The following is a 26170-nucleotide window of genomic DNA, read 5'->3' on the forward strand; positions in this document are numbered from 1 at the left end:
CTGAATTCTGCATGTACATGCTCCACTATTTTCTTTTGTTAAGTGGTTTGGGAGTAATGAAGAAGATTTGTATTAGACTTAGTTTATGTTTTCTTGAATTGAAGTTGGGTTTGAGTTAGGCTATTTAAACATGGTGCATGGATGAAATTTTGGTTAATTTGTTAGATGTTTAGTATCAACTAAAACGGATGTTCATTTTCTTTAGAATAAGTTAGTCGGCTGTAAAAGTGATTTGACTATCTCTTTAAGATTAAGGTACTATGTTCACTCTTAAAGTAAACAACAATTAAGTTACATAAACAGAACAAGAAATGATGTTTTTTCTCTCTCTTACAACTACAGGAAATCACAAGAGACAACAAGGTATGATGCAGCAGTAAGGTTGCTGTTGTATGACTTTGGTGGTCACAATCCAGAGTTTGTAGTCCTCTGAACAGTCTTAGCACAAGAGAAAAGGTTGCATGACACTCACCAAACCACACAATTGCACAGATGCATGCATTGAGTTGCATGCTCAGTCTTGTCAATGAATGCATGAAATTTCATGATCGATCTATTGGTTTATAATGTCTAATCATGCATTCAAATGATATAGTGATCCATTAGAAGGTTAAATGTCTTCAATAGAAAATACCATGACATATAAGATGTCTCATAATATGATATTTTGAATTAAGATAAGAACAAATTTAATTTACATATGTTTACAAGTGATACTAAGAATTTAAGATAAATCTGCCAGCATTAAAGAAGTCCTTGAGTTCTTGATGAAATATCTTGAATTGCTCCACAAATGCTTGATTATATTCTCCTGGGTTCTTTGTGATTTCAGCAAGCATAGCTTCTGTTGCAACCAAATCTTCAGGACTACCATTTCGGTGAAGCTTGTTTTGTATAGTGTGCTTAATTTGTAACTGCCAAAAAAGAGCATGAAACAGGCAATCTATCATACATTAAACTGAAATGGGATTACATACTTGAGGTACTGTGGGAAAACAACCTTGAGGTCATATGGGATGTCATTCCGGTGAGCAATATCTCTAGTTCGAGTCAGAGGAGCAGATTCTTGAAGAGCTTAGCCTTGAAGAGCTTAATACTTGTCATCATGATGCAGCATTTCTTGAAGATTCTTTTTATGTTAACACACTTTTAAATCTTGATGACTAATTGTTGACCTTTTAGTATTTCTCTAAACTATAAATTATATATCTCATGTAAATGTTATGTAATAAAAAAATTTTCTTTTAATTTCAAATTAAGATTTTATTTATTTTTCAGTTTAATATCAATGTTTACAAAAATTCTATTTTAATCTATACTTTCTAAACCATAAAACAAAAGAAACACGTGGAGCATGGGGATGCAAAAACCAGAAAATTAAGTAAAGGACAAATGGTATATCTAAAATAAACATCCACTTTAAAAAGAAAGGAACAATTCGCATAGACAGTAAAATGAACATCCACATTAGTTGATAAAAATAACTAAGAAATTGACCAACAATACCACTCGTGCATCATGTTTAAATGGCATAACTAAAACTCAGCTTAAATTCAATCAAATTAAACTAATTCTAATTCAATCCATATAATAAAAAAACTTGCAGGCCATATGCAAACAAAATAAAACGCAGGAAATCAAGTAAAAGATAAATAATATGCCCAAAATAACCTTCTACTTTTGAATGGAAAGAACCATCTGTAATTATAATAAAATGAACATCTGACTTAGTTTAAATAGCTAAAGAAAAATACAATTTAGTACTTGTTTTACAAATCTAAATGTCACATAACTCTGTTATAAGTTAATCACTTATATATATCTAACTACAACAACTCCAAGCATACTTGAATTCAGTGAATGGTACACTAAATCCAATTCTACAATATGACCAAGTTCCGTCTCATCAGTTTTTAGCTCATTCACACCCGTCACTTCCACGACCTGCAATCAAACACAAACAAAAAAAAAACAACCAAAGGAATTAAGTGACATATGGTACTATGACATAAATATTAGCAATATAAACCACCAAGAAAATGACTAATTTAAACAAGATTAAGTGTGTAAAATTTTAGTTTATAATAGGCACTATGCTCACTATTTTTTAACAAATACTTCTAATCAGGCAAAATTATATTAAATTCACTCCAAATCACGTAAACATCTAAATTAGAATGAAAATAACTATTGACCTACCTAGTAAAATGAACATCCGGCCTATATTAAAATTATTTTACACTGAGAGTACATCAAAATTAAATTCTATAATGTATATCTATGCTTCCCTTCATGAAAAGAACCATTGGAGCTCCAAGCCATAGAAAAAAAAATAATGGATATATACAAAATACTATTCTCTCTAGAATATACATTCTTTGCCGCCTATAACTTACATTTTCTGCATTTATTTATGTCAATTTAGTTAGACCATATTATAAGATCTTATCTATGAGTTAAGACTTATTTAAAGACTATAACTCAAAGAAACCATCATAAAATAAAATTCTAAATAGAAGAAACTAGAAAAGAAGCACTTGTACTACCTTTCCAAGAGTGAAAGCAAAGATTGCACAAGCAACACCAGTACCTAAAATAATGATGTCATCGTATCCTTCTGAGACTTTTGGTGGAGTTCATGTACCATTTACTGATGTCTTTATACTTTGTGCATGTGTTGTTGCACTTGGAACACTGGATTTTCTCTTGTTTGATGCAAAACCGTACAAATAAGCACAAACACCAAACCAAAAGCTATGACACTTCTAAAAATGAACATATAATCCACTGCCAAGAATAAGAACAAGGGATTGGTGAAACTGCGAGACATAGTTTGGGAAATAATGAAGAAAGATTAATGAGAACTAAGAATGGTGATACACCTTTTTTGTTCTATTGTTCCTATGACTCTTAACGTGTTACACTCTTCTTTTTTTTAATATCTAAAAAATTTGCTTCAACAATAAATGTATACCAATGCCACATAATTAAATAACAAATAGCAATAACAACAATAAATTAACCACATTAATATAAACACTCACACCGTTATGATTTAGTCCATTAATATCACAACTATGAATAGCTACAAAAAAATGTTATATATAATGATGATTGTAAAGCACAACCAGCATTATAGTAGTTGAAAACCAATTTTAATTTCTCAAAAACTTCAAAGAATGAGTAATGATGCATATGATCATTTATGTTCAAAACCAACATGAATAAACCATTTCATTCAAATCACTCAATAAAATATGGTACGCACTTCTTAAAAATATACCAAATAATTGATAACATCTGAATTTTTAACCAAATTGGTGTTTTGATAAAAAAATCACAAACAAGTGCATAACAAAATTCAAGCTCAAACATAATTAGAAATCACATAAAACTGCACAATTGTAAATTATAATGCCTCATGAGAATAGAATTTAAGTCAAATGCTGGCCATACATAATAATTAAACAAAAAGATTTCATTTAGGCATTTCATCGAACATATGGTGTGCATCATGTGTAAATAGAGCATTCAGTTCAATATAAGCAGCAATCAACCCATAAAATTCAGCCAGCAAACACATTCAATCTAGCAACAGATATTAACTAGTCCTAAGCCTAATCTATATGCAGAAACAAGAATTAAAAGCAATGAAATAAATAAAATAGAAAGAACCGGGGACAAGGAAAGGGATGGAACCTGCGTTGATGAAGGAGAGAAAGAAGAACGGGGGCAATGATGGTGTCGCAGCGGCATAGAACTTAGCCGCTGCTGGGTTGCACTGGGGTGTTGCTCGCCGGAGCTGGCAGGCGCGAACAGGGGCATGGGGGTAGCGAACACGGCAGGGAGAAATGGGGAACGAGGAAAGAAAGAGAAGAGAGAGAGGGTGGGCGCCGGTGGTGGACGGTGGACTGTGTTATTGGGCGGTGGACTGTGCGATCCGAGAGGACGGTGGAAACAGAACAACGGGATACAATGCTTGCCGGTGACCTGTGCTATGTGGTTGAAACAGATGCAGACGGCAGTTCGTTGTTAATGGAGGTCACGCCGTCTTGAAAGAGGGATTGGTAGGTTTGATTCTATAAATCGGGGTAATCCTAATTTAATTCAAATTTTAAATTAAAAAGAATTTAAAATTAAATAATGACCCATAATTTAATTTTAATTATAATTAAACCCCATTGTATGTATTGTACAATAAGACTATTGTCTCCTCATACTTTTCCTTATTATATTGTTAATTAGGATAATTGCATGAGATTTGAGTAGTGAATAGTGATTGACAACAACTGAAATAAAACTAGTTTAAGCTTATTTAGCGGTAATCGAAATCTTGGATTTGAATTATTCCTTGTAGTTGTAGCCACGCTAAACCCAGAAGTTTGTGCATGAATGGACACCATCTTTCTACCACAAACCAAACAACATCGTAATAAGCATGGATACCACATCATCAACAGCGCCACCTTCACCCCCTCGTGTTCGTGGCATGTTAGATTCGTTGATCGAATACTGCCATATTCTAGAAGGTTCTCAAGCCTTCGCAAACGTTGGTCTCAGTGCTAACCATTTCATACACCGGCTTCTCACATTGCAATCATGCCTCCGCGACAATGATCGTGATCCGCAACAACATTGTTGTTCCAAGGTTATGGACCTGTCCTATGATCTGGAAACCTTGTTCGAGGACATTGAGCTTCAACAGCACGTGGGATCTTCTTATTCGTCTGACCCCCCTTTTTGGTCTCAATTGTTAGCTACACAACACAAACTTGTTCATCAAGGTTCTTCTTCCACTCTCTATGGTACTTCACAAAGGCTTGCTTCCATGCTCAAACTCTTAGACCAACTTGTTAATGAAATCAAACCCTTTGCTTGTTCGCTTCCACTTCCTAAAACTCAAATTCATGTTATAGTGCAAAAACCCCAAATTGGAAATAACTACCATGGTCTTAAACAACTCATTCATGAAAATCAAAGTCCTAGTAGTAGTGTTGGTTTTGATGATAATCATGGTTGTGTTTTGAGGTGTAATTATTGTACTTCCTTAAGTTTTTCTTCTTTGAGAAGGGGTTTTGGTTTTCTTCAGTGTTCTGCTCCATTCAAGGACCTAAAGCTCCCACCTTGTTGGAAGGATTTAGGGTTTCCATGGTATCTTAAACAGTGTGTTGAATTTTACAACTTTGCTTCTACAAATTTTCCTTCGAGACCCAATAAGGAAACAATTTTGTTGTTGTGGATAGCAGAGGGATTTGTTCAGCAGACACATGGAACAAGCTTGGAGGATGAAGCATCTCACTATTTTGATGGTCTTTTGCAAAGGGGTGATATAGAAAACCAGTTCAATCATCAATTCCCAATTGTACCAAAAGGGTTTTTCTGCTTTGACAATTCAAATGGTGGCACTGATAATGATAATCTCCCACAACATGAGCATCATGTGTGCATGCCATGTTTTTCTGAATCACAAATGGAAACAGTTTCTAACCTCCCAAATTCTAATGTTTTTCGATCTTTCTTTGTGTTTAGCCAAAACTATAACTATTCTTCCAACACACTTCTTGAGGATCACCACTACTGTGACAAGGTCATGTTACCCTCAATGGTTTTTCTCAAATTAACTAATTTGAGGGTGTTGATTCTGTATGGAATTGGTTTTTGTATTGTCCCTGAGTACATTTGTGGATTGTTACATCTAAGATACCTTGATCTCTCTAACAATCCTCTTAAAGAGTTGCCTGATTCGCTCACTAATCTGCTTCGCCTTCAGACATTGAAGATTCTTCAAACTTACATCACAAGCCTTCCCAAGAATTTGTACAAAATGGTAAATTTGCGCCACTTTTGTACAGACTCTGGCATGTGTTTTGAATTTGTTCCTCCATACATTGGAAGATTGGTTTCTCTCCAAACTTTCGAGGACTTCGTTGTCAATAGGCAGAACGGATGCAAGATCATTGAGTTGAAGGATCTGAACAACCTTCGTGGAAAGCTATGCATTCGACAGCTTGAAAATGTGACATCTTGTGATGAGGCTCAACAAGCAAGATTGTATCTCAAGAAACATTTAACTTGGTTGAGGCTATGTTGGTCTGAGTCAGATATCCTTGATGTTGATGTTAACTTTGATGTCATTGAGTTCCTTCAGCCTCATCACAATTTGCAACTTTTGGAGATTTATGGATACCTTAACTCCACATTCCCAAGATGGATTTCAGATCCTTCATTCAATAATCTTAGCTCAATTACTTTGGAGGAATGTGTCTGTGAACAGCTTCCAGAGTTTGGCGTATTACCTTCTCTAAGGAGCCTTAGAATCTCTGTAGTTACTGGGGTGAATGATATTTATGAAAGTTTCTATGGACATGGAAAGGTCAAAGTTGGTTTTCCATCACTTTGCACATTGTATGTTTCCTTTATGCTTGATTTGGAAACTTGGTTTGGATTTGCTAATGGTGATTTACCAAAGTTGGAGAAGCTTCACATTATTTCTTGCCCAGAGCTAAAGCACCTTCCAGAGATGAAAAACTTGAGTATGCTAAATGAGTTGGTGATTGAAGAATGCACAAAACTAAACTCATTGCCCAAAAATGGATTGCCAGGAAATGTTAAACTTTTGAGGATACATCACTGTCCTGACTTAGCAAAAAAGTGTAGAAGAGAAGTAGGTACTGACTGGAAGAAAATATCTCATATTCCATCAATAGATGTGTAAGTATTGGAAAAAAAATAGAAAAAATATTATAGCTTTTTTGGCTGTGTTAAATTTGCTGTATTGTCTTTAGCATTAATCAAACGCCTAAACTTTGATTTTAGCAGCTAGGGTGAATGTTAGAGGCTATTTTCATGTTGGGTCACATGGTCTTGAAACTCTGATGTACTTCTTTCTGAATATAATTGTAATCGCTATTTCGATAGTGATGACCAAGAGAAAATTGTCTATGTAAATTGTAATTAATTGTAGAAAATCTGATAAATTCTCTTCACAGTAGTATTCTGGAATTAGCCTATCTAACAAAGTTACACTTAAAATTTCCATGACAATATAATATTAGTGAGTTATAAGATATTTTATGTATGTAAAATCACAATTTTATATATATATATATATATATATATATATATATATATATATATATATATATATATATATATATATGATATTTGATTCCGCGCTATAGCTATTTTGGAATTTTGTATAAACATGGTTTAACTTACCGAAAAAAACCAATTTATTCACACATAACAAATTTTTAATTAATATTTTAATAATGTTTGATCATCATAATAATTTAAATTTTTCAAACTCAACAATTTTCTCTTTGATGGCAAACATTATTAAAAATAAATTGAAAAGAATTAGGAATAGGATTAGAAAACTCCCTTGATGATTTGGCCGAATTTTCCCCTTTCAATTGATCAAATTGCTCCCTCTTAAATATGTGCCTAATTATCCATCAATATTTATGGATGCATGCTCAAACAGTTCCAGAAAATTTCATATTTTCAAAACATGGAACCTAAGAAAAATAGAGCCATTCTATCAAAAAATATTTGTACTTGAGCAAGCACTTTAATCAAAATGAATCAAGGCTCAAGTTTATAAATCCACTTAACAAGCTACTCAAAATAGTAGATTCAAAACAAGAAAAATAGATCAATGCAACCAGCCACTATAATAGAGCATAGACTAATGCATCCAACAGACAAAACAGAGCATGAAATAATAATCAAACAGAGCATAAAATTTGATTAGATCAGAAACAAAGGGTTCAAAAACAGAACAAAAGAATTAGAGCAACTGGCTGTCCCAATTCTATTTTCAATTCAACCCCTTTTTAATCTTTTCCTCCCTCTTTTGTCATCAAGGAGGGAACCTGCAAACAAAATAGATGAAAAGAAAAGCAATGCAGTTCATAACATAAATATTAAAACATAAACAAAGTATCAAAGTGATTAAGTACAGTCATCCTAAAATGAAACAGTTCAAATGAAACTAAATCAAAATAAATTATGTCTAGTGGCATAAGTAGTAGAGATCAAATCTTTAGGCATCAGATAGATTGATATTAGAGTCAAGAAGATCTTTGTCTCCTTCAGAATGAGTTGTGTCCTTATCAGTAGTCTCCAAACTCTTAATAAGCAATTTTACCCTTTCACTGCATTTTGTTCAGGCTTTTTTATTCTCATAGGCTTGCTTTCGAGCCTCTTTATAGGACTTGACCATCATGTTGGACACTTGGACATATTGGAGAACTCCACGAGGACATCTTTTATGGTTTCTGAAAATCGAGACTTGTTAGAAGAATTAGGAGGAAGACTTTCATCTTCACTTTCAGAGAATACGGATGCCTTTGAACTCTTAGTCTTTTTTTCTTTTGCAGATTTGGAAACTCCTCCACCTTTAATTGTAGAGACCCTATTCTCAACTGGCTCATTACTGAGATCCACATTAAAATGCTCAAAAATACATGTCAGGAACATACCATATGGCAGATTAGATTTCTTGTCACTACGAACACAGTCCCGCATATGACGAATCATAAAGTAAGCTAAAGATATGGGAATGGAGTTCAAAATAGTATAAAGAACAAGGGTATCACAAACATCTACCCTTTGATATGATTCGCCTTTTAGGAGTAAAAGAACTGTCATTAATGTTAGGAACAAACCTTCTCTTTTAAAGCAAAATCATTAATGAAAACGGTTTTCAAAAATTAATTTGAATTTTTTAAAAACTTGAAAACTGAAAATAGAAGTCATGAGGAATGACAAAAGATTAAAACTGACATGACTTAAAATGGAGTAAAGTGATGGCATGTTAAAAAATTAATTTCAAAAATTAAAAGAGTTTTATGATTTAAAGATAATGAGCCTATATCATGTGGACAAACTTTATCTTACATAGGCCCAAAAGGTGGTTACAACATGCTAGGCAATAGGGCACCGTTCTTCATTTTTAATCCACAAATTTCCTGGGCTTTATACAAGTCTTCCTTTAAAGAGTTTATCATTTGCCCAGATTTGTCTCCCTGGTGCCTATGAGACAAAAACACACAGAGGCATAAAAATCACATTTTTTCAACAGAACTTAAATCCATCATCCCTAAACTGTTTCTTAATGAACAAAATCTGTCTTCACATAGAGGTTTAGTGAAAATATCAGCAAGTTGCTCTTCAGATTTTACAAATTGGATATCAATAGTACCATTTTGCACATGTTCCCTAATAAAGTGATATCGAACCTCAATGTGCTTGGTTTTAGAGTGCAGTACAGAATTTTTTGAAATGTTTATTACACTCATATTATCACAAAATAAAGGTATACTATTGATTTTTAATTTGTAATCTTCCAATTGAGTTTTAAACCATAAAAGTTGAGAGCAACAAGCAGCTGCAGAGATATATTCGACTTCAGCTGTGGATAAAGCAACAGTGGCTTGCTTCTTGCTAGACCACATGTTAAGTGAACTTCCAAGAAAGCAACACATTCCGGACGTGCTTCTTCTATCCACTCGGTCTCCCGCGTAATCTGCATCACAAAATCCTATTGCACCAAACTCATTATATTTAGGATACCACAAGCCAAAATCACATGTGCCCTTAATGTATCTAATGATTCTTTTGACGGCTGAAAGATGGGATTCTTTTGGGTGAGATTGAAATCTAGAACATACACCCTATACTTTGTTTCATCCGCATCTTTGACTTTTTCATCTTTGTCAATTTTAGTGTTTGGATGCATAGGAGTTCCCATTGGTTTGGAGTTTTCTAGGCTAAATTTCTTGATTAACTCTTTGGCATATTTTTTTTGGTGAATAAAAATATCACTAGGAGTTTGTTTGATTTAAAGACCAAGAAAAAAAGTTAATTCTCCCATCAAACTCATTTCAAACTCACTAGTCATTAGTTTTCCAAACTCTTCACACAAGGATTCATTGGCCGATCCAAACACAATATCATCCACATAAACTTGAACAAGCAAAATATCATCATTAGATTCTTTTATAAACAAATTAGTATCGGTGGTACCCCTTTGAAAATTATTTTCCAACAAGAAGACACTAAGCCTTTCATACCAAGCTCTTGGAGCATGCCTAATGCCATAAAGATCCTTTGAGAGTTTAAAAACATGATTTGAAAACTCTTTGCTTTCAAAACTGGGGGGTTGAGCCACAAATACTTCTCTATCTATAAAACCATTAAGAAAAGCACATTTGACATCCATTTGAAACATTTTAAAACCCTTGTGAGCAGCATAGGCAAGAAGCAACCTAATTGCTTCCATTCTTGTAACTGGAGTAAATGACTCATCAAAATCTATACCTTCCTCTTGATCGTAACCTTGGGCCACTAGTTTAACCTTGTTACGAACAACACTACCATCCTTACCCAATTTATTTTTGAAAATCCATTTTGTACCGGTTACCTTTTTACCATTTGGATTTGGTACACTGGTCCAAATCTTATTCTTTTCAAATTGTGCTAGCTCTTCTTCCATCATTTTAACCCATGAGGGGTCTTCAAGAGCTTGCTTCATATTGAGAGGTTCCATTTAGGACAGGAAGGCAACATTGCTTAGTTCTATTTGCTTCTTGCTTGAGGATCTAGTGGTTATGCCTTGTGAAAGATGACCAATGATAAATTCATGAGGGTAACCCTTCAAAAATTTTTCATTCATGTGGCCTTTGAGGAAAGGTTCTATCTTGATGAGTTTCAGTAGGCAACTCTGTTCTGGATTCTCTGACTTGTTCAGGAGACAAAACAGAAATGTCTCCTTCATTCTGAAGAGACGATTCTGGACAGACAGATTCAATAGCTGGGACAGACTTTGAATTTTCTTGACTGACTTGTTGATTCACATCAGTTTCACTACCTGCATCATCATCTAACACAACACTTGGAATAGAGTTAGAATCACAAAAAGACACATGTATGGATTTTTCTATTATTCTATGTTCTTTGAGGTAAACTCTAAAAGCTTTGTTAGTGGTGGAGCATCCGACAAACATTTCTTCATAAGATTTTGGATCAAATTTTCTAAGATTTTCTTTATTGTTAAGTACAAAATATTTGCATCCAAAAATATGAAAATACTTAAGATTAAGTAGTGGGTTCCTTTCCAAAACTCATATGGAGTTTTCTTTAAACCTTTTCTAATGATGATTCTATTTAAAATATAACAAGTTGTGTTTGCAGCTTCAACCCACAAAAACTTTGGAATATTATTTTCACAAAGCATAGCCCTAGTCATTTTTTGAAGGCTTCTATTCCTTCTTTCAACAACCCCATTTTGTTGAGGTGTTCTTGAGCATAAAAAGTTATATGCTATTCCAAATTCATCACAACGTTTTCAAAATCTTGATTTCAAACTCATTTTCATGATCACTTCTCAAGCAGGCAATTTTTAAATCTCTTTCATTTTAGATCTTTTTACAAAGAGAAGAAAAATCATAGAACGCATCATATTTGTGAGCTAAGAAAAGAACCCAACCAAATCTAGAGTAATCATCCACCATTACCAAACCATAATGTTTTCCTCCCAAACTTTGTATTCTAGTAGGACCAAATAGATTAATATGTAACATTTCCAATAGCCTTTTAGTGAAAATTCTATCTTTGGGTTTAAAAGATGATCTTACTTGTTTGCCTAGTTGACAAGCATCACAAGTAATATCTTTATCAAATTTAATGTTTGGAATTCTTCTAAATAAATTTTTTTTAACAAGCTTAGAAATTACACATAGTTGCATGTCCTAATTTCTTATGCCAAAGCCATTTTTCAGATTCAAGAGAGGTAAAACAAGTTACATTTTGATCCTTTAAATCCTCTAGAGTTAATCCATACACATTATTGCATCTTTTTGCTTCAAACAAAATATCACCAGATTTTTCACAAATAACCAAGCAATCCAATTTTATAAAAATAACCAAATATCCAAGATTACACAATTGGCTAATGCTTAGTAGATTGTGCTTTAATCCGTCAACAAGCAAAACATCATTAATGAAAAAAGAGAAGTTCTTACCCACTTTACCTATGGCCACTATCTTTCCCTTTTCATTGTCACCGAAAGTAACAAAACCTCCATCATACTCATCAAGCTTGATGAAGAATGTTGACTTTCTAGTCATATGCCTAGAGCACCCACTATCCATGTACCGCATGTTGTCTTTTCTCTTGGATGCTAGGCAAACCTACAAAAACACTTAAGTGACCTTAGGTATCCAAATCTTTTTGGATCCTTTAATGTCAAACCATCTCTTTTGTCCCAAACCATTATAATCATAAACAATCTTGTAAACTTTATCTCCAATCATCCATTCACTTATGAAGTACTGAATAGGAAAATGTCCATTTCGATTGCATAATCTACAAAATTTTTGAGTTGCTATTTTTTTAAAACTTGTTTGGTTTTGAAACCTTATGTCATCCGAAGAGGATGCCATATTGGTAAAAGAAAATTTTTTAATAAATTTTTTAGATTTGTAAAAACCCAAACCAACTTTATCATAAAGAGATTTTTGACTAGTCAAGAGTTTATTTAAATTTTTAGAACTTTGAGCAAAGCTGGCTAAATCCTCTTTAAGTATTTTTACCTCTTTATGTAGCCACTCATTTTCCTCAAAATAGTTTAGATTTGCAATCACAGAATGATGAAATTCACAGCTCTTAAGTTCAGCTTTCAACCGCTTATTTTCTTCAACAAGATCAACAGCAGTTTCGGCTTCCCTTAATTTATCTTTGAGAAAACTATTTTCTACTTTTAAAATGGTAACTTGAGATTCAAGATCATAGTTTTCATCTAAGAAGCATCTGATTTTTCCATTGAGATGATCTATCATAAGATGAAGGTCTTCAGTTGAAGATTCAGGAAATATTACCTCGTTTACTATGTCAACCATGAGACAGGTTTGGGACTTGGTTTCAGTTTTCTCTTCTTCATCCGAATCATTCTCCAAGTCTTCCCATGATGCCATGAGTCCTTTCCTCTTTTCTCTTTTCGATTTTTCCTCCTTCTTTAGTTTTGGACAATCAAACTTGAAGTGTCCAGTTTCTTTACAGTTGTAGTAGATCACCTTGCTCAGATCCCTCTTTAGTTTCCTTGAACCGCCTCCTTTGTTCCGTTCCTTCAGTTTCATCATTTTCCTGAATTTCTTAGTAAATAAAATAAAATCATCGTCAGATAAATTATCACTGGATTCATCATCCAGAGATTCAGTGATTGATTTGAGAGCAACACCTTTCTTTTTTGTATCTCTCTTTAAATAAATGTTTTCAAAAGCAAGTAAGTTTCCTCTCAGATCATCATATGTCATTTCATCAATACCACTACTCTCAGCTATTATTTTAGCCTTGGTTTCTCACTCTTTAGTGAGACATCTCAATATTCTCCTCACAAGCACAGATTCTGGATGTCTGATTCCCATAGCATCCAAGCCAGTGATGATAATGTTGAATCTTTCAAATATTTCATCGATTGTTTCTCCTTTCTTCATTGAGAATATTTCATAGTCTCTGTTCAGCATGTCTATTCTGGATCTTTTGACTTGGTTTGTGCCTTCATGAGTGACTTGAAGTTTGTCCCAGATTTTCTTTGTTGTTGTGCATCTTGATACTCGTCGGTATTCATCGAAGCTGACCGCACAGTTGAGCAAGTTGACAACTTTAGCATTGAACTCTATTTTCTTTCTGTCATCTTCATTCCAATCGGCCTCAACCTTGGGAGCAACCACTTCATTAGCTCCAGTGGTGGTTGAAAATTGTAGACCTTCCAGGATTATCTTCCAAAGCCTGTAATCTACAGACTGAATAAAGATTTCCATTCTTTCTTTCCAGTAGCTGTAGTTTTTCCCATTGAAGAATGGAGGTTTGTTACTTGACTGCCATTCTGTCAGAGTATAGGCCACCAGATTTGAGCCACTGTTAACCTCCATCAGGATCTTTTCTCCAAGCTGCAAAGCTTGATCTCTTTGAGACCAAACTCTGATACCAATTGATGGTAATCAGTGGCTAAGAGAAGGGGGGTTGAATCTTAGCCTCCCTTTTTGCTGAATATTACTTTCTGACTTTTAAAGGAACTTTAGGAGATATTTTCACTTTTTGTCTCATAACAAGTTAAGAGACATTTTTGTTTTGTCTCGTAACAAGTTGAGAGACATTTTTCATTCTGTCTCCTGCGAACCAGAAATAGAGAAGAAGTAGAGAAGAGAGAATCACACCAAGAAGTATCCTGGTTCAGCTGCTAAGTGCAATGCATCCTACATCCAGTCTCCATCACAATGATGATGGAATTTCACTATCTTTTACAAGATTACAAACACCAATTCTTTTCCTAGGATCTACCCAATCCTATTAGGGACAAACCCAGATTTTACACCAATCTGAATTTGACTAGGACTCAAAACCTAACTTTCAATCGCAAAGTACTAACCCAACTTGCAAGAGAATCCCCACATAATCATGAAACACAACAGAAAGATGTACAAAGAAACTCTGAGACATCTATGGCTTCTTCTCTAATTTTGATCACTGCATTTTTTCTCTCGCTGACTTTTTCTTACAAACCTCACCATGTTTGCCTTTTTTCACCATGAGACTCAGACAGACAAAACTAAGAAAAATAAAACAAAATGAACATCTTTGAAGGAGAAGAACTCAGGAAGCTTAGGTAGCTATGAGAACTCTGTGCTTTCACTTTTTCTCTTTGTCTCAACCCTTGGCCATTCATCCTTATTATAGAAGGAGAAGTTTCCAAGGTTGAAACCGGTTCAACCAAGCACCTTCTTCTCCAACTCAGAGTAGCAACGGCTCGGACAAAGAGAAGAGAGAGGGAAAAACAAAACAAAACTAACATGCATGTACCTCTCTTAACCCTTCTCATCAAGTTCCTTCACTCTGATCCCTTGATCTTGACTTTGGCTCCAAGAAAAAACTCTGACCCTTGATGAATCTGTGACCCAGGACAGCTTCTTGTTTTCCATTTTTGCATCTTCCTCTCAGTAGCTCCAGAGGCTATCTACCTTCTTTGATAAACAAAAATGAAAATGAACTTTTGCAATTGAGATCTTCTTCTCTAACCGAGACAGATCCTTTCTTTTCTTGGTATCAAGATCTTGAAGCCATCTTCAAAAATCTTTCCTTCAATGGCAAAGATCTTCCATGCCTTGATTCAGATCTTCCTTTTTTCATAGCTTTTCTTTATCCTAGGCTTTTCTTCTTTCATAACTTTTGATGACTTCTTCTGATAAGTTTTACTTGCTTCTTTTCAAGATTGAAGTGACCGAATGGATAAAAGATAGGAGAGAGAAGAGAGAAAGCTTTCAATGCACTATTAACTCAATTTAATTTTGAGTTTCGCTTACCTATGCATGCATTCAATTGAATTAAGATTTGAATTTCATTAACTAATGGAGTGGGTAACCGAACCATTCCTCTTCCATTCTTTCCTTCTTCAATTTCAAATCTATGATGATGTTAGGCCAGGACAATATTGACTTGGGCTTTGTATTAGTTTCTCCAGTCCAATTAGCTTTGTTGTCCTATTAAACAATTCAGCCAATTAGAATGAAATTTTCTTTATTCAAGGCTGATAGTTTTTTGGGTTTGAAATGCTTTTGGCCCAATAATCAAAATCTGCACACTAACAAATACATTAACCAAATAATTGGAAGCTAATATTGAAATAATAATTTTTTAATTAATATTTTAATAATGTTTGATCATCATAATAATTTAAGTTTTTCAAACTCAACATATACGTATTAATATAGTAATATATAATTTTATATATATTATTGCTTTTAATTTTTTAAAATTTTATGTTATTTTTTATATATAATTTTGATATAGGATATTAATAAAAAATTTATAATTGATAGATAGATAATATATAAAATTTATCTTTCTTTGAATATTTTTTAATATATATAAAATATAATTTATTGATATAGAATTATAGATTATATTTCTATTATTCGAGTTAACTCGTGAGCTCGAGTCAGCTTGTGAGTTTTTATTGAACCGAACTTGAGTTTACGAAATAGGCTCGAATGTTAATGAGTCGAATCGTGAGTCAAGTCTAAATTTTATGAGTTGAGTTCGAGTTTGGTCTAGTTCGACTCATTTCTAGCACTATAGAAGACCAATGTTTATGCTTGGTAGCAGAAAATAGCAAGCAGGCCAGCTTGGAAAATTTTGAAGAATTTGATTCATTAATTACGAAATGTTTAAACTTATTAATAATAAATATCCTATGTTTTTATAAAATGTAAGCTTTTGTGTGTGCCAAATCAATTGTGTTTGTTAAAAACAGATGAGCATAGCGGCCAAGAATATAATGATCCACAAAATTGATTTGTCTTGCAATAAATAAAACAGAGAAATTTCATATTTGGATGCCAAATGTGCTTGATACTTGATGATGTGTTCCGATGTATTTGGCTCATAGAATAAAAATGTTGGCAGAATTTCTTGTGAAAGTGAATTTTTTCTTCATTTATATTATTAACTTGCATTGATATATAACTTTTAATTAAACTTGTTTCATTGTGGTATAACTTCAAACTTTACCGTTTAGGTACATTTAGATTTTAAGGACTGAGGGATGTTCAATGTACAATGGAATCAAAGTCTGAAAATGATAAAAATAAATAAATAACAATAACAAAAAATCCTAATTCTGGATATGATATTTGTATTTGTAACAGAAGAGCCAAACTTGAATTCCACTATTTTGATAGTGATGACCAAGAGAAAATTGTTTATGTAAACTGCAATTAATTATAGGATAATATGATAAGCCCTCTTCATAGTAGTATTATGGAATTGGCCTATTTAACAAAGTTACACGTGAAATTTTTAAGATAATATAATAACTATGGTAATATATAAGTTTATTGGTAGTTATAAAGTATTCTTTAAGGAGTCGAAAATTAAAAAAGAAGAAAAAGTTGAAGACTTTGTTGGACTGAAAACTCAAACGAAAACTATAATTTTGTTTATACAAATTATAGTGAAGCACAAATAAAGGTAACACTAATTTATACAAAAACATTTAAATTGGCCCATGCAGGTCTCGAACCTGCGACCTTCGCGTTATTAGCATGACGCTCTAACCAACTGAGCTAATAGGCCAGTTGATTTACAATACTTTATAATAAGTTATTTACAGTTTAATTTAAATAAAGTTTTGAATATTGTTTTTAAATTTATTTTTAAGAAATTCCACGTAAAAGGGATCTGTTTAATTACTTGTGTGATCCAATAGCTAATTAAAAGTACGGGAAAACAGAATCACCACAAACCACGACAATAAAATGGCAAGTGGGGTTTAACTGAAAGTAATAAACAGAAATTCTTAAGAGTTTCAAGAATAAGCATTATTGTTCTAATTATCTTTTACATCAGTATGTTAATTTATTAGTATTATTATTCAATTTAAATTAAAAATTATAAAATAAAGCTAATTTTAAATTGTTCCACATTACAAAAATAAAACAAAATAAATATCACAAAACAAGAGTATTCAGAGAAAAAAAAGTAAATCATGCAAATCACATAGAGAACAATGCATCATATCCCCAACCACCGGTAAGCAGTACATAATTATTGTAAGACAAGGAACGGTGGATCAAAATGTACATGCATATATAATATAATAATATCCCTTCAAGCTTTTTTTCTTCAAAGAAAAATAGTTTGATGACATAAATTTGTACCCACACACACTATTGACTCGTCATTCTATTACCTTAGAATGAAATATAAATTCACAACAATTTCACTATACGTACATTATTTTCCCCCATCTCAAACACCATGTTGATCTAATATCTTTTTAACAATTAATAGGAATTTTTTATTTTATTAATTGGAAACAATTTAAATACCAAAGTAATGAATAAGAACTGTATTTTTAGACGTGCGTGTGCTTCAGTAACAAAACTAAAATTGATTTGTGTGAGAATAATTGTCATGAATGCGTGACATGTAGATGTAATTGTGGGCAAATATTTTTATTGGTGAAAAATTATTTATCGGAAAACCAATTCTTTTAATCAAGCTTAAGCCGTTGAATAAAAATAACTTACATCTAATCACCGTTTGCTATACGTTCCGGTTAAAAGCATTACAATTCATTAAAAGACAAAAGTAAACTATTTGGTATGTGATTATTTACGAGTTAAGAGTAATGAATTATAACAGTACTGAATTAAGATGACATAAATTATGAACATCTCAATCCTTTAAATTGATATACACAATTCATAAAAATGGGGACGAATGTGGACGTCATCACGTGTTAACCCCCAGGTTGGTTGGAGAATGTAACTCGTAGAAGCAGTAATAGGGCCATCCATTATATATTCAGCACTGGCATCCAAGATTTTGAAGACATATTAGCTTAATATACAATTTAATTTGCCTACAAAAACAGAGAAAATGGTGGTGAAGGTATATGGTCCAAGAACAGCAGCCTGCCCTCAGAGAGTGTTGGCTTGCCTCTTAGAGAAAGGGGTTGACTTTGAAATTGTCCATGTTGACCTTGATCACGGAGAGCAAAAGCAACCTCATTTTCTTCTGAAACAGGTGATAAGTCGACATATAATTGAGAGATCGTGTTACATTATACTCACATAAACATGTCATGGGAGATTGAGACATTTAATTATATATACATGATACATTTTAGAAGATAAATAGCCATAATTTTGGAGAATTTTTAGAAAAGAAATTACTCGTGCTATTGTGTTGTTATTGATTCTTCTGTATATACTAAATAAATAGTGTGGTTCTTTTTTATTTTGCAGCCTTTTGGTCAAGTGCCAGTTGTGGAAGACGGGGATTTCAGACTCTTTGGTATGTTCCTTCATTCTTTGATCTTATTTTCTCAAATCATTTCTATAGTTGGACCTTTATTTTAAGTTGACAAAGCCTTTTTACTGATTTAGGTTATTATATGAAACAAACACATCATTAATTTCCCATGTCTTAAATTAAATTCTAATTTTGGATTCAGAGTCAAGGGCAATAGTAAAGTACTACGCAGCAAAACATGCAGAGAGTGGTCCTAATCTATTAGGTACAACCTTAGAGGAGAGAGCACTGGTGGACCAGTGGCTTGAAGTAGAAGCACACAACTTCAATGATTTGTGTTTCACTCTCATGCTTCAACTTGTGATCCTACCAAAGATGGGTCAGCCAGGGGACTTGGCTTTGGCTCATAGCTCTGAGCAGAAGCTAGAGAAGGTGCTTGATGTCTACGACAAGAGGCTCTCAGAGAGCGCTTATCTCGCCGGAGACACCTTCACTTTGGCCGATCTTAGTCACCTTCCGGGGATCGATCATCTCATTGAGGATGCCAAGTTGGGCCACTTGATCACTCAGAGGACCAATGTTAATGCTTGGTGGCAGAAAATAGCAAGCAGGCCAGCTTGGAAAAAATTGAAGAATTTGATTCATTAATTACGAAATGTTTAAACTTATTAATAATAAATATCTTATGTTTTTATATAATGTAAGCTTTCGTGTGTGCCAAATCATTGTGTTTGTCCAGCAATATATAAAACAGAAATTTCATGTTTGAATGTCAAATGTGCTTGATCCTTGATGATGTGTTCCTATGTATTTGGCGCACAGAATAAAAATGTTGGCAGAATTTCTTATGAAATTAATTTATTTTTTCATTTATAATATTTTCTTACATAATTAACTTGTTAGGTACTTTTAGATTTTTCGAAGGACAGAAGATGTTCAATGAAATCAAAGACTGAAAATGATAAAAATAAATAAATAACAATAACAAAAAATCCTAATTCTGGATATGATATTGATATTACAGAAGAGCCAAACTTGAATTCTACTGATTTTAAAATCCAAGCATTAAACTTATGTTTTTATAGTATCTGGAGTATAAATTCTATGGGTATTAAGATATACCAAAATATAAAAGATTTTAGTGTCAAATACCCTTGTTTGATTCCTCCACTACATAAAATAATTAGCAATATACTGAAATCTAATATCAACAATTAAAGTGTGTAAATAATTGTTTATTTAAAAAGATGGATCAGATTAATTGGCTTGGTTTCTCTAACGAGAAAAAATCGCACAGTAATATCAGCGTCGATCATCTGGGGAAATAATCATCACTTCCATCATTTAAAAAATAGTTCCTAGCATAGAAAACAAAAATAAAAAATATAACCTAATCAAACAAAAAAAATTGAGTTGGTATGAAGATCAGAATTTTGGCTTGGAAATTCAGAAGACTGAATTTATGTATATAGCAAAGTTAGAATCAACTTCGATCATATGGGGAAAGTGTCATCATTTCAATTCCAACTCTCTCAATATTCAATACCTAGATTCAAAATCAAATTTGCAAACATAAAATTTGACAAAAGAAGAGAATTTCCCATTCTGCAATAGGAACTAAAATCAATGGGTTGACAATGCACATTAAATTGCAGGAAGGAATTGATGTGGCGTCAGCTCATACTCAGTGCCCAACTCGATTAGGGCAATGGTAATCAGTAATTGACGCGTAATTCGGCACAAACATGCCAACCCAGAACCCTAAAAGGAACACTAATAGAAAGATTGATACTTTGAGAGAGAACTGAGAAGAGTAAAGAAAAGTGAAGGATAGAAGCTTGAGCAGTGTTTTATTTTATAGAGGGAAGAGTGCGGCGGACGAAAACCCTAATTTTAAATTTCAATAAACCCTGGTTTTGAAAGGTGGATGCGGGTCGTTTAAGGGAGAATGATCTATTGGGCCATTTTTCGGCCTGCTATTGGATTTAGCCCATAACTAACAGGCCGGAGCCTGATTAATATTTGAAACAATATTCTAACCAATTCTTTTTTTATAAAAATACAAAAATTTATAAAAATTAATACTAGATGTGATCAACGGAAATCTCGAAAGAGACTCAACTACAAAAATACAAAAATATTATTTGTATATTAAAATTAACCATCAAAATTAGTTATCATATATTTATATATAAATATATATGTAATTTAATTTATTTTTAATATTTATTATATATTTTAATGTATATTAATTTTAATGGTTGATTTTAGTGTATAATTAATATGATTGATATGAAATATGGTATCCATTTGTTTGCATAAGATCAAGAAGAAAGTAAATGGCTTGGACATGAGAGTTTACTAGATTCTTTTTCTCTCATGCATGCTTACACACCCCCACAAACAAAAACATGTTTTGGCTATAGCACAACAACACAAAGAGACATAAAGAAGAAAAGAATGATACCAAATAATCCTAGAAAATATATTCACGTTTGTGTTGGAAAAATGTTCTTTCTCCAACTATTGCACCAATCAACACCTCCTCTAGTGGGGCCAATTTCACCCAAAAAAGTTATCCCTACACAAGCAAATAGCAATGTATATATAAAGTGCGACACATCTCATTAGAGCAGCAACCAAAGACATAGATACCAATTTCTAAGCCTTAGTTTACATCGTTTTATTTGTTGAAATGGCTGCTGCTTCTTCTTCAGCACCGAAGTTGAAGCGCACGAATTCCATAACGGAGAACATGCCGGATGCATTGAGGCAGAGTAGGTACCATATGAAGAGGTGCTTTGCCAATTACTTAGAGAAGGGAAGAAGGATAATGAAACTCCATCACCTGATGGAGGAAATGGAGCAAGTCATAGATGACAAGACTGAAAGGGATCATGTCTTGGAGGGCAATCTTGGCTTTATATTGAGCCATACACAGGTTAGCTTATTCCTTTTTCTTCTTGTAACTTGCTTTACAAGTCACCTTTCATTGCTTTCTGGAACTTTGAAACATGCATGCAGGAAGCTGTTGTTCATCCACCATATGTCGCGTTTGCTGTGAGGCAAAGTCCTGGAGTTTGGGAACATGTCAGAGTCAACTCTGAGGACCTTAAAGTTGAGGCTATAACCTCCACTGACTACCTCAAATTCAAGGAACGGGTCTATGATGAAAATTGGTATCAATTTTTTTTTCTTTTTTATCAATAATGTGACCAACTCTGTTGTTTCGATGGTTAACTGGGGTCTATGTCACAGGGCAAACGATGAAAACTCATTCGAAGCGGATTTTGGAGCTTATGATTTCCCCATTCCCCGTTTAATCTTACCATCTTCGATCGGAAATGGACTCCATTTTGTCTCAAAGTTCTTAACATCAAAGTTTAGTGGCAATTTGTCAAAAACACAGCCTATAGTGGACTACTTGTTATCACTGAATCATCAAGGAGAAGTAGGTGCCAGAACAACAACATAAACTTTTAAAATCCATAAAACATATACTTTTTCTTTTTTTTTGACATTTATGTATCTTCCAATTTTTCATTTACAATTGTCAGAAACTGATGCTGAATGAGAGACTGAACACTGCTGCAAAGATTCAGCTTGCACTTATTGTGGCTAATGCATATCTCTCAGCAACTCCCATGGATGCTCCCTACCAAGATTTTGAGCTAAGGTAAACAGAACAGAATAGAACAACCCCTTTATATTCTTAGATATATTATATAGGAGGAACATGATTTTTGACTCAATAATCAATACCAATGTTGAATGCAGGCTTAAGGAATGGGGATTTGAGAAAGGATGGGGAGACACTGCAGGAAGAGTGAAGGAGACAATGGGATTTTTGTCAGAAGTGCTCCAAGCTCCAGATCCAGTGAATCTTGAGAAGTTCTTCAGCAGAGTTCCCACAATATTCAATGTTGTCATCCTTTCCATCCATGGTTATTTTGGCCAAGCTGATGTTCTTGGATTGCCAGACACTGGTGGACAGGTAGCAGTTCTTGACTCTAGTTACTTAAAAGCCTTTGTTTGTAAATTTTATGATAATTTGACAAGTTCTTGAAAGGAAAAAATTTAAGCAAGTTTTGATGACTTTATCATATGTTAAAAAATACTAATTATTGACAAAAGAAGCTAAAAAAAAAAAAAAAAGTTAACAAAGTGAAAATTTTGGGATTGCTTTTATGGATAACAACTTTTGTAAACTATAACCTTTGCTCTATTGCTATTTGGAACAGGTAGTTTACATATTGGATCAAGTGAGAGCTCTGGAGGCAGAGTTGCTTATGAGAATTAAGCAACAAGGGCTAAATGTGAAGCCTCAGATTCTTGTGGTAAGGTTCTTACAAAAAAGTGATCCGTTTCTAACTTAATCTTTAAAAACACACATCCAAATATACTATTGAACTTGACAGGTCACAAGGCTCATACCAAATGCTCAAGGAACCAAATGCAACCAAGAGTTGGAACCAATCATTGATACCAAGCACTCCAACATTCTGCGCGTGCCTTTCCAAACTGATAATGGAGTCTTGCGTCAATGGGTTTCTCGCTTTGATATTTATCCTTATCTTGAGAGGTTTTCTCAGGCATGTGTAACAACATCTTTTATGAATCTTAACCTGGGAGGTTCTGTTATGATGAAATTTCCACCTAACCAGTTCTTTGGTTCATGATGATAGGATGCCACAGCCAAGGTGCTAGACTTCATGGAAGGGAAACCGGATCTTATTATTGGAAATTACACTGATGGAAATTTGGTAGCTTCTCTTATGGCTAACAAACTTGGGATAACCCAGGTCACTATCCCTTATTCTAAGTTGTCCTTGACAACTTCTCTTTAATTTCAATGATGTCCTTTATTACATTATGTAATAATTTCCTTAAGTCGTTGCTTGAATTCCAGGGAACTATAGCGCATGCTTTAGAGAAAACTAAGTATGAAGATTCAGATGTCAAGTGGAAAGAACTAGACCCCAAGTATCATTTCTCAAGTCAATTCATGGCCGATACAGTAGCAATGAATGCGGCTGATTTCATCATAACCAGCACCTATCAGGAAATTGCAGGAAGGTTAGCATCCATATTAAAAATTAAAAGAAAATTCACTTATACAGCTTAGAACTCAAAGATCAAGAAGAATATATACACATAAGTTTGTGACAAAAAGTTTTTGTTTTTTGCAGCAAAGATAGACCTGGACAATATGAAAGTCATGCAGCATTTACACTCCCAGGGCTCTGCAGGGTTGTTTCAGGTATAAATGTATTTGATCCCAAGTTCAACATAGCTGCACCTGGAGCAGACCAATCTGTCTATTTTCCTAACACAGAGAAAGACAAAAGACTCACTAAATTTAATGCTGCCATTGAGGAACTATTATATAGCAAAGTTGATAACAAAGAGCATATGTAAGTGACTACTTGCCACTTGTTATAGTTAGTGCTCAGATAATAATCACTATATTCTTCCTTAATTACAAATTTTTTATGCTGAAATTATTATGGAAACAGTGGGTATCTAGAAAACAGAAGAAAACCAATCATATTCTCAATGGCAAGGTTTGATGTTGTCAAGAACTTAACCGGCTTAGCCGAATGGTATGGGAAGAACCAGAGATTGAGAAACCTGGTGAACCTTGTCATAGTAGGAGGCTTCTTTGACCCTTCAAAATCCAAAGATAGGGAGGAAATGGCAGAAATAAGAAAGATGCATGATTTGATTGAAAAGTACCAACTCAAGGGTCAATTTAGATGGATAGCTGCACAGACGGATAGATATCGAAATGGTGAGCTCTATCGCTTCATTGCTGATACGAAAGGAGCTTTCGTGCAGCCTGCTTTGTATGAAGCATTTGGCCTTACTGTCATTGAAGCAATGAACTGTGGCTTGCCTACTTTTGCAACCAACCAAGGAGGTCCAGCTGAAATCATTGTAGATGGGATCTCTGGCTTCCATATTGATCCCCTTAATGGAGAAGAATCAAGCAACAAAATTGCTGATTTCTTTGAAAAATGCCAAGTAGATTCAACATATTGGGACAAGGTTTCTGCGGCCGGATTGCAGCGCATAGACGAATGGTAAACAAGACTCACACCAATTTAACATTTATAATACACCTACATGTAAAATAATAATCTAAAAAATTTGATGAATTTGTTTTGTAGCTATACCTGGAAGATCTATGCAAACAAGTTGCTAGATATGGGAAACATTTATGCATTTTGGAGGAGAGTGAATAATGAGCAAAAAGAGGCCAAGAAGAGATACATTCAGATGTTCTACAATCTTATGTTAAAAAATTTGGTAAGTCAATCTGCTTAGTCCTTTGAAACACATCCATAATAATTACTAATAGTTAATATAATGTTATGATCAAGAATGACTATCAATTCTGATGTCCCAAATTAAATGTCACAGGTGAAGACTATACCGGTTCCAAGTGATATACCTCCACCACCTCCTCCACCACCTCAACCAGTGCCAAAGCAGCAGAGTATGAAGAAACAAGGAACTAGGTATAACAATCAGCACCTCACACAAAGCTTCACACTGAAGTAACTGAAAAAAATTTTCCTTCACTTGAATTATTTCTGCTTTCAAGATGTGTATAATGTCTTTATGAGAAATTGATTTTTCATTTAATCCAAGCTAACATATAGTTTATTTGTTTTTGCTATAGCAGACGTTCACAGTCCAAATTGCAAAGGTAAGTTACTTAATAATAGCTATATAGTCCTTGAAAAGTTCATGATTTTCTTTTATTTATCAACTCAATAATTTATTTCTTCGTTTTAGCTTATTTGGAGCATAACAGCAAGTGGAGCAATTGCTAGGGTGCTTCATAATGCTTCTTCTTGTCACGGTGCTGGATGTTGGTGTCTGTCTTTCTTTCTAATGCTTAATTGTTGAATTAAGCTCGAAAGTTGATAAAATAAAAAAGAGACTTTAATTATTATTAAATAAGATAATAAATTTACACATTATATAAATTACAAAATTATTAATAATTAAATAATATTCTGTAATTGTTTCAATAAAAGTTGCTTCTCTGTGACAAGTAATTTGCTTTGGCCTTTGTGTGAGAAAACTCAATAGAAGAATTATTTAACTTTCGAGCCTTTGTTCTTTGTTGTTGGAAGAGAATGACATGAATGGATGGAGCAACAGAAAAACTTATCAAACTCTATTTCTATATACATCAGAAAAATTAAATTACCCTAATAATACAGTTTTTTAGTTATGTTATAGTTTTAAAACAATTAATATGCAATAATAATTAACTTAAAATTAATCAAGATGGTAAGTTCTTTAATTTCATAACCAATAGTCTTAAGTTCAATTTTT

The 26170-nt window shown here is 33.5% G+C and overlaps 2 protein-coding genes and 3 non-coding genes across 6 annotated transcripts; 2 read left to right on the forward strand and 3 right to left on the reverse strand.

The window, feature by feature from the left end:
• Positions 1-17063: 17063 nt before the first annotated feature.
• On the reverse strand, positions 17064-17137 carry TRNAI-AAU (transfer RNA isoleucine (anticodon AAU)). The gene has a single exon. It is a non-coding gene; the product is annotated as a tRNA-Ile (tRNA).
• Positions 17138-18399: 1262 nt separating this feature from the next.
• On the forward strand, positions 18400-20645 carry LOC112733761 (glutathione S-transferase F11). Its single transcript, XM_025782843.3, has 3 exons — positions 18400-18592; positions 18814-18862; positions 19023-20645. Exons 1-3 carry the CDS (start codon positions 18446-18448, stop codon positions 19466-19468), a joined length of 642 nt encoding a protein of 213 aa, XP_025638628.1. The 5' UTR covers positions 18400-18445; the 3' UTR covers positions 19469-20645.
• On the reverse strand, positions 20068-20161 carry LOC112739670 (small nucleolar RNA Z103). Its single transcript, XR_003170604.1, has one exon. It is a non-coding gene; the product is annotated as a small nucleolar RNA Z103 (small nucleolar RNA).
• Positions 20241-20342, reverse strand: LOC112739671 (small nucleolar RNA Z103). The gene has a single exon (XR_003170605.1). It is a non-coding gene; the product is annotated as a small nucleolar RNA Z103 (small nucleolar RNA).
• An 809-nt stretch (positions 20646-21454) lies between the features above and the next one.
• LOC112733763 (sucrose synthase 5) lies at positions 21455-25944 on the forward strand. Of its 2 annotated transcripts, none has more exons than XM_025782844.3 (15): positions 21455-21761; positions 21845-21999; positions 22079-22271; positions 22378-22496; positions 22598-22814; positions 23062-23157; positions 23239-23412; positions 23506-23622; positions 23730-23896; positions 24010-24234; positions 24337-24903; positions 24991-25129; positions 25244-25341; positions 25506-25532; positions 25622-25944. In XM_025782844.3, the coding sequence occupies exons 1-15, from the start codon at positions 21516-21518 to the stop codon at positions 25635-25637; spliced, it is 2556 nt and encodes an 851-aa protein (XP_025638629.1). In that variant the 5' UTR covers positions 21455-21515; the 3' UTR covers positions 25638-25944. The 2 variants fall into 2 exon arrangements, with proteins under 2 accessions (XP_025638629.1, XP_025638630.1); XM_025782845.3 differs by having other exon boundaries at positions 25509-25532.
• The last annotated feature ends 226 nt before the right edge of the window (positions 25945-26170 follow it).

The sequence above is a fragment of the Arachis hypogaea genome, chromosome 13 (genome assembly GCF_003086295.3).
Source record: "Arachis hypogaea cultivar Tifrunner chromosome 13, arahy.Tifrunner.gnm2.J5K5, whole genome shotgun sequence".
NCBI lineage: Eukaryota > Viridiplantae > Streptophyta > Magnoliopsida > Fabales > Fabaceae > Arachis > Arachis hypogaea.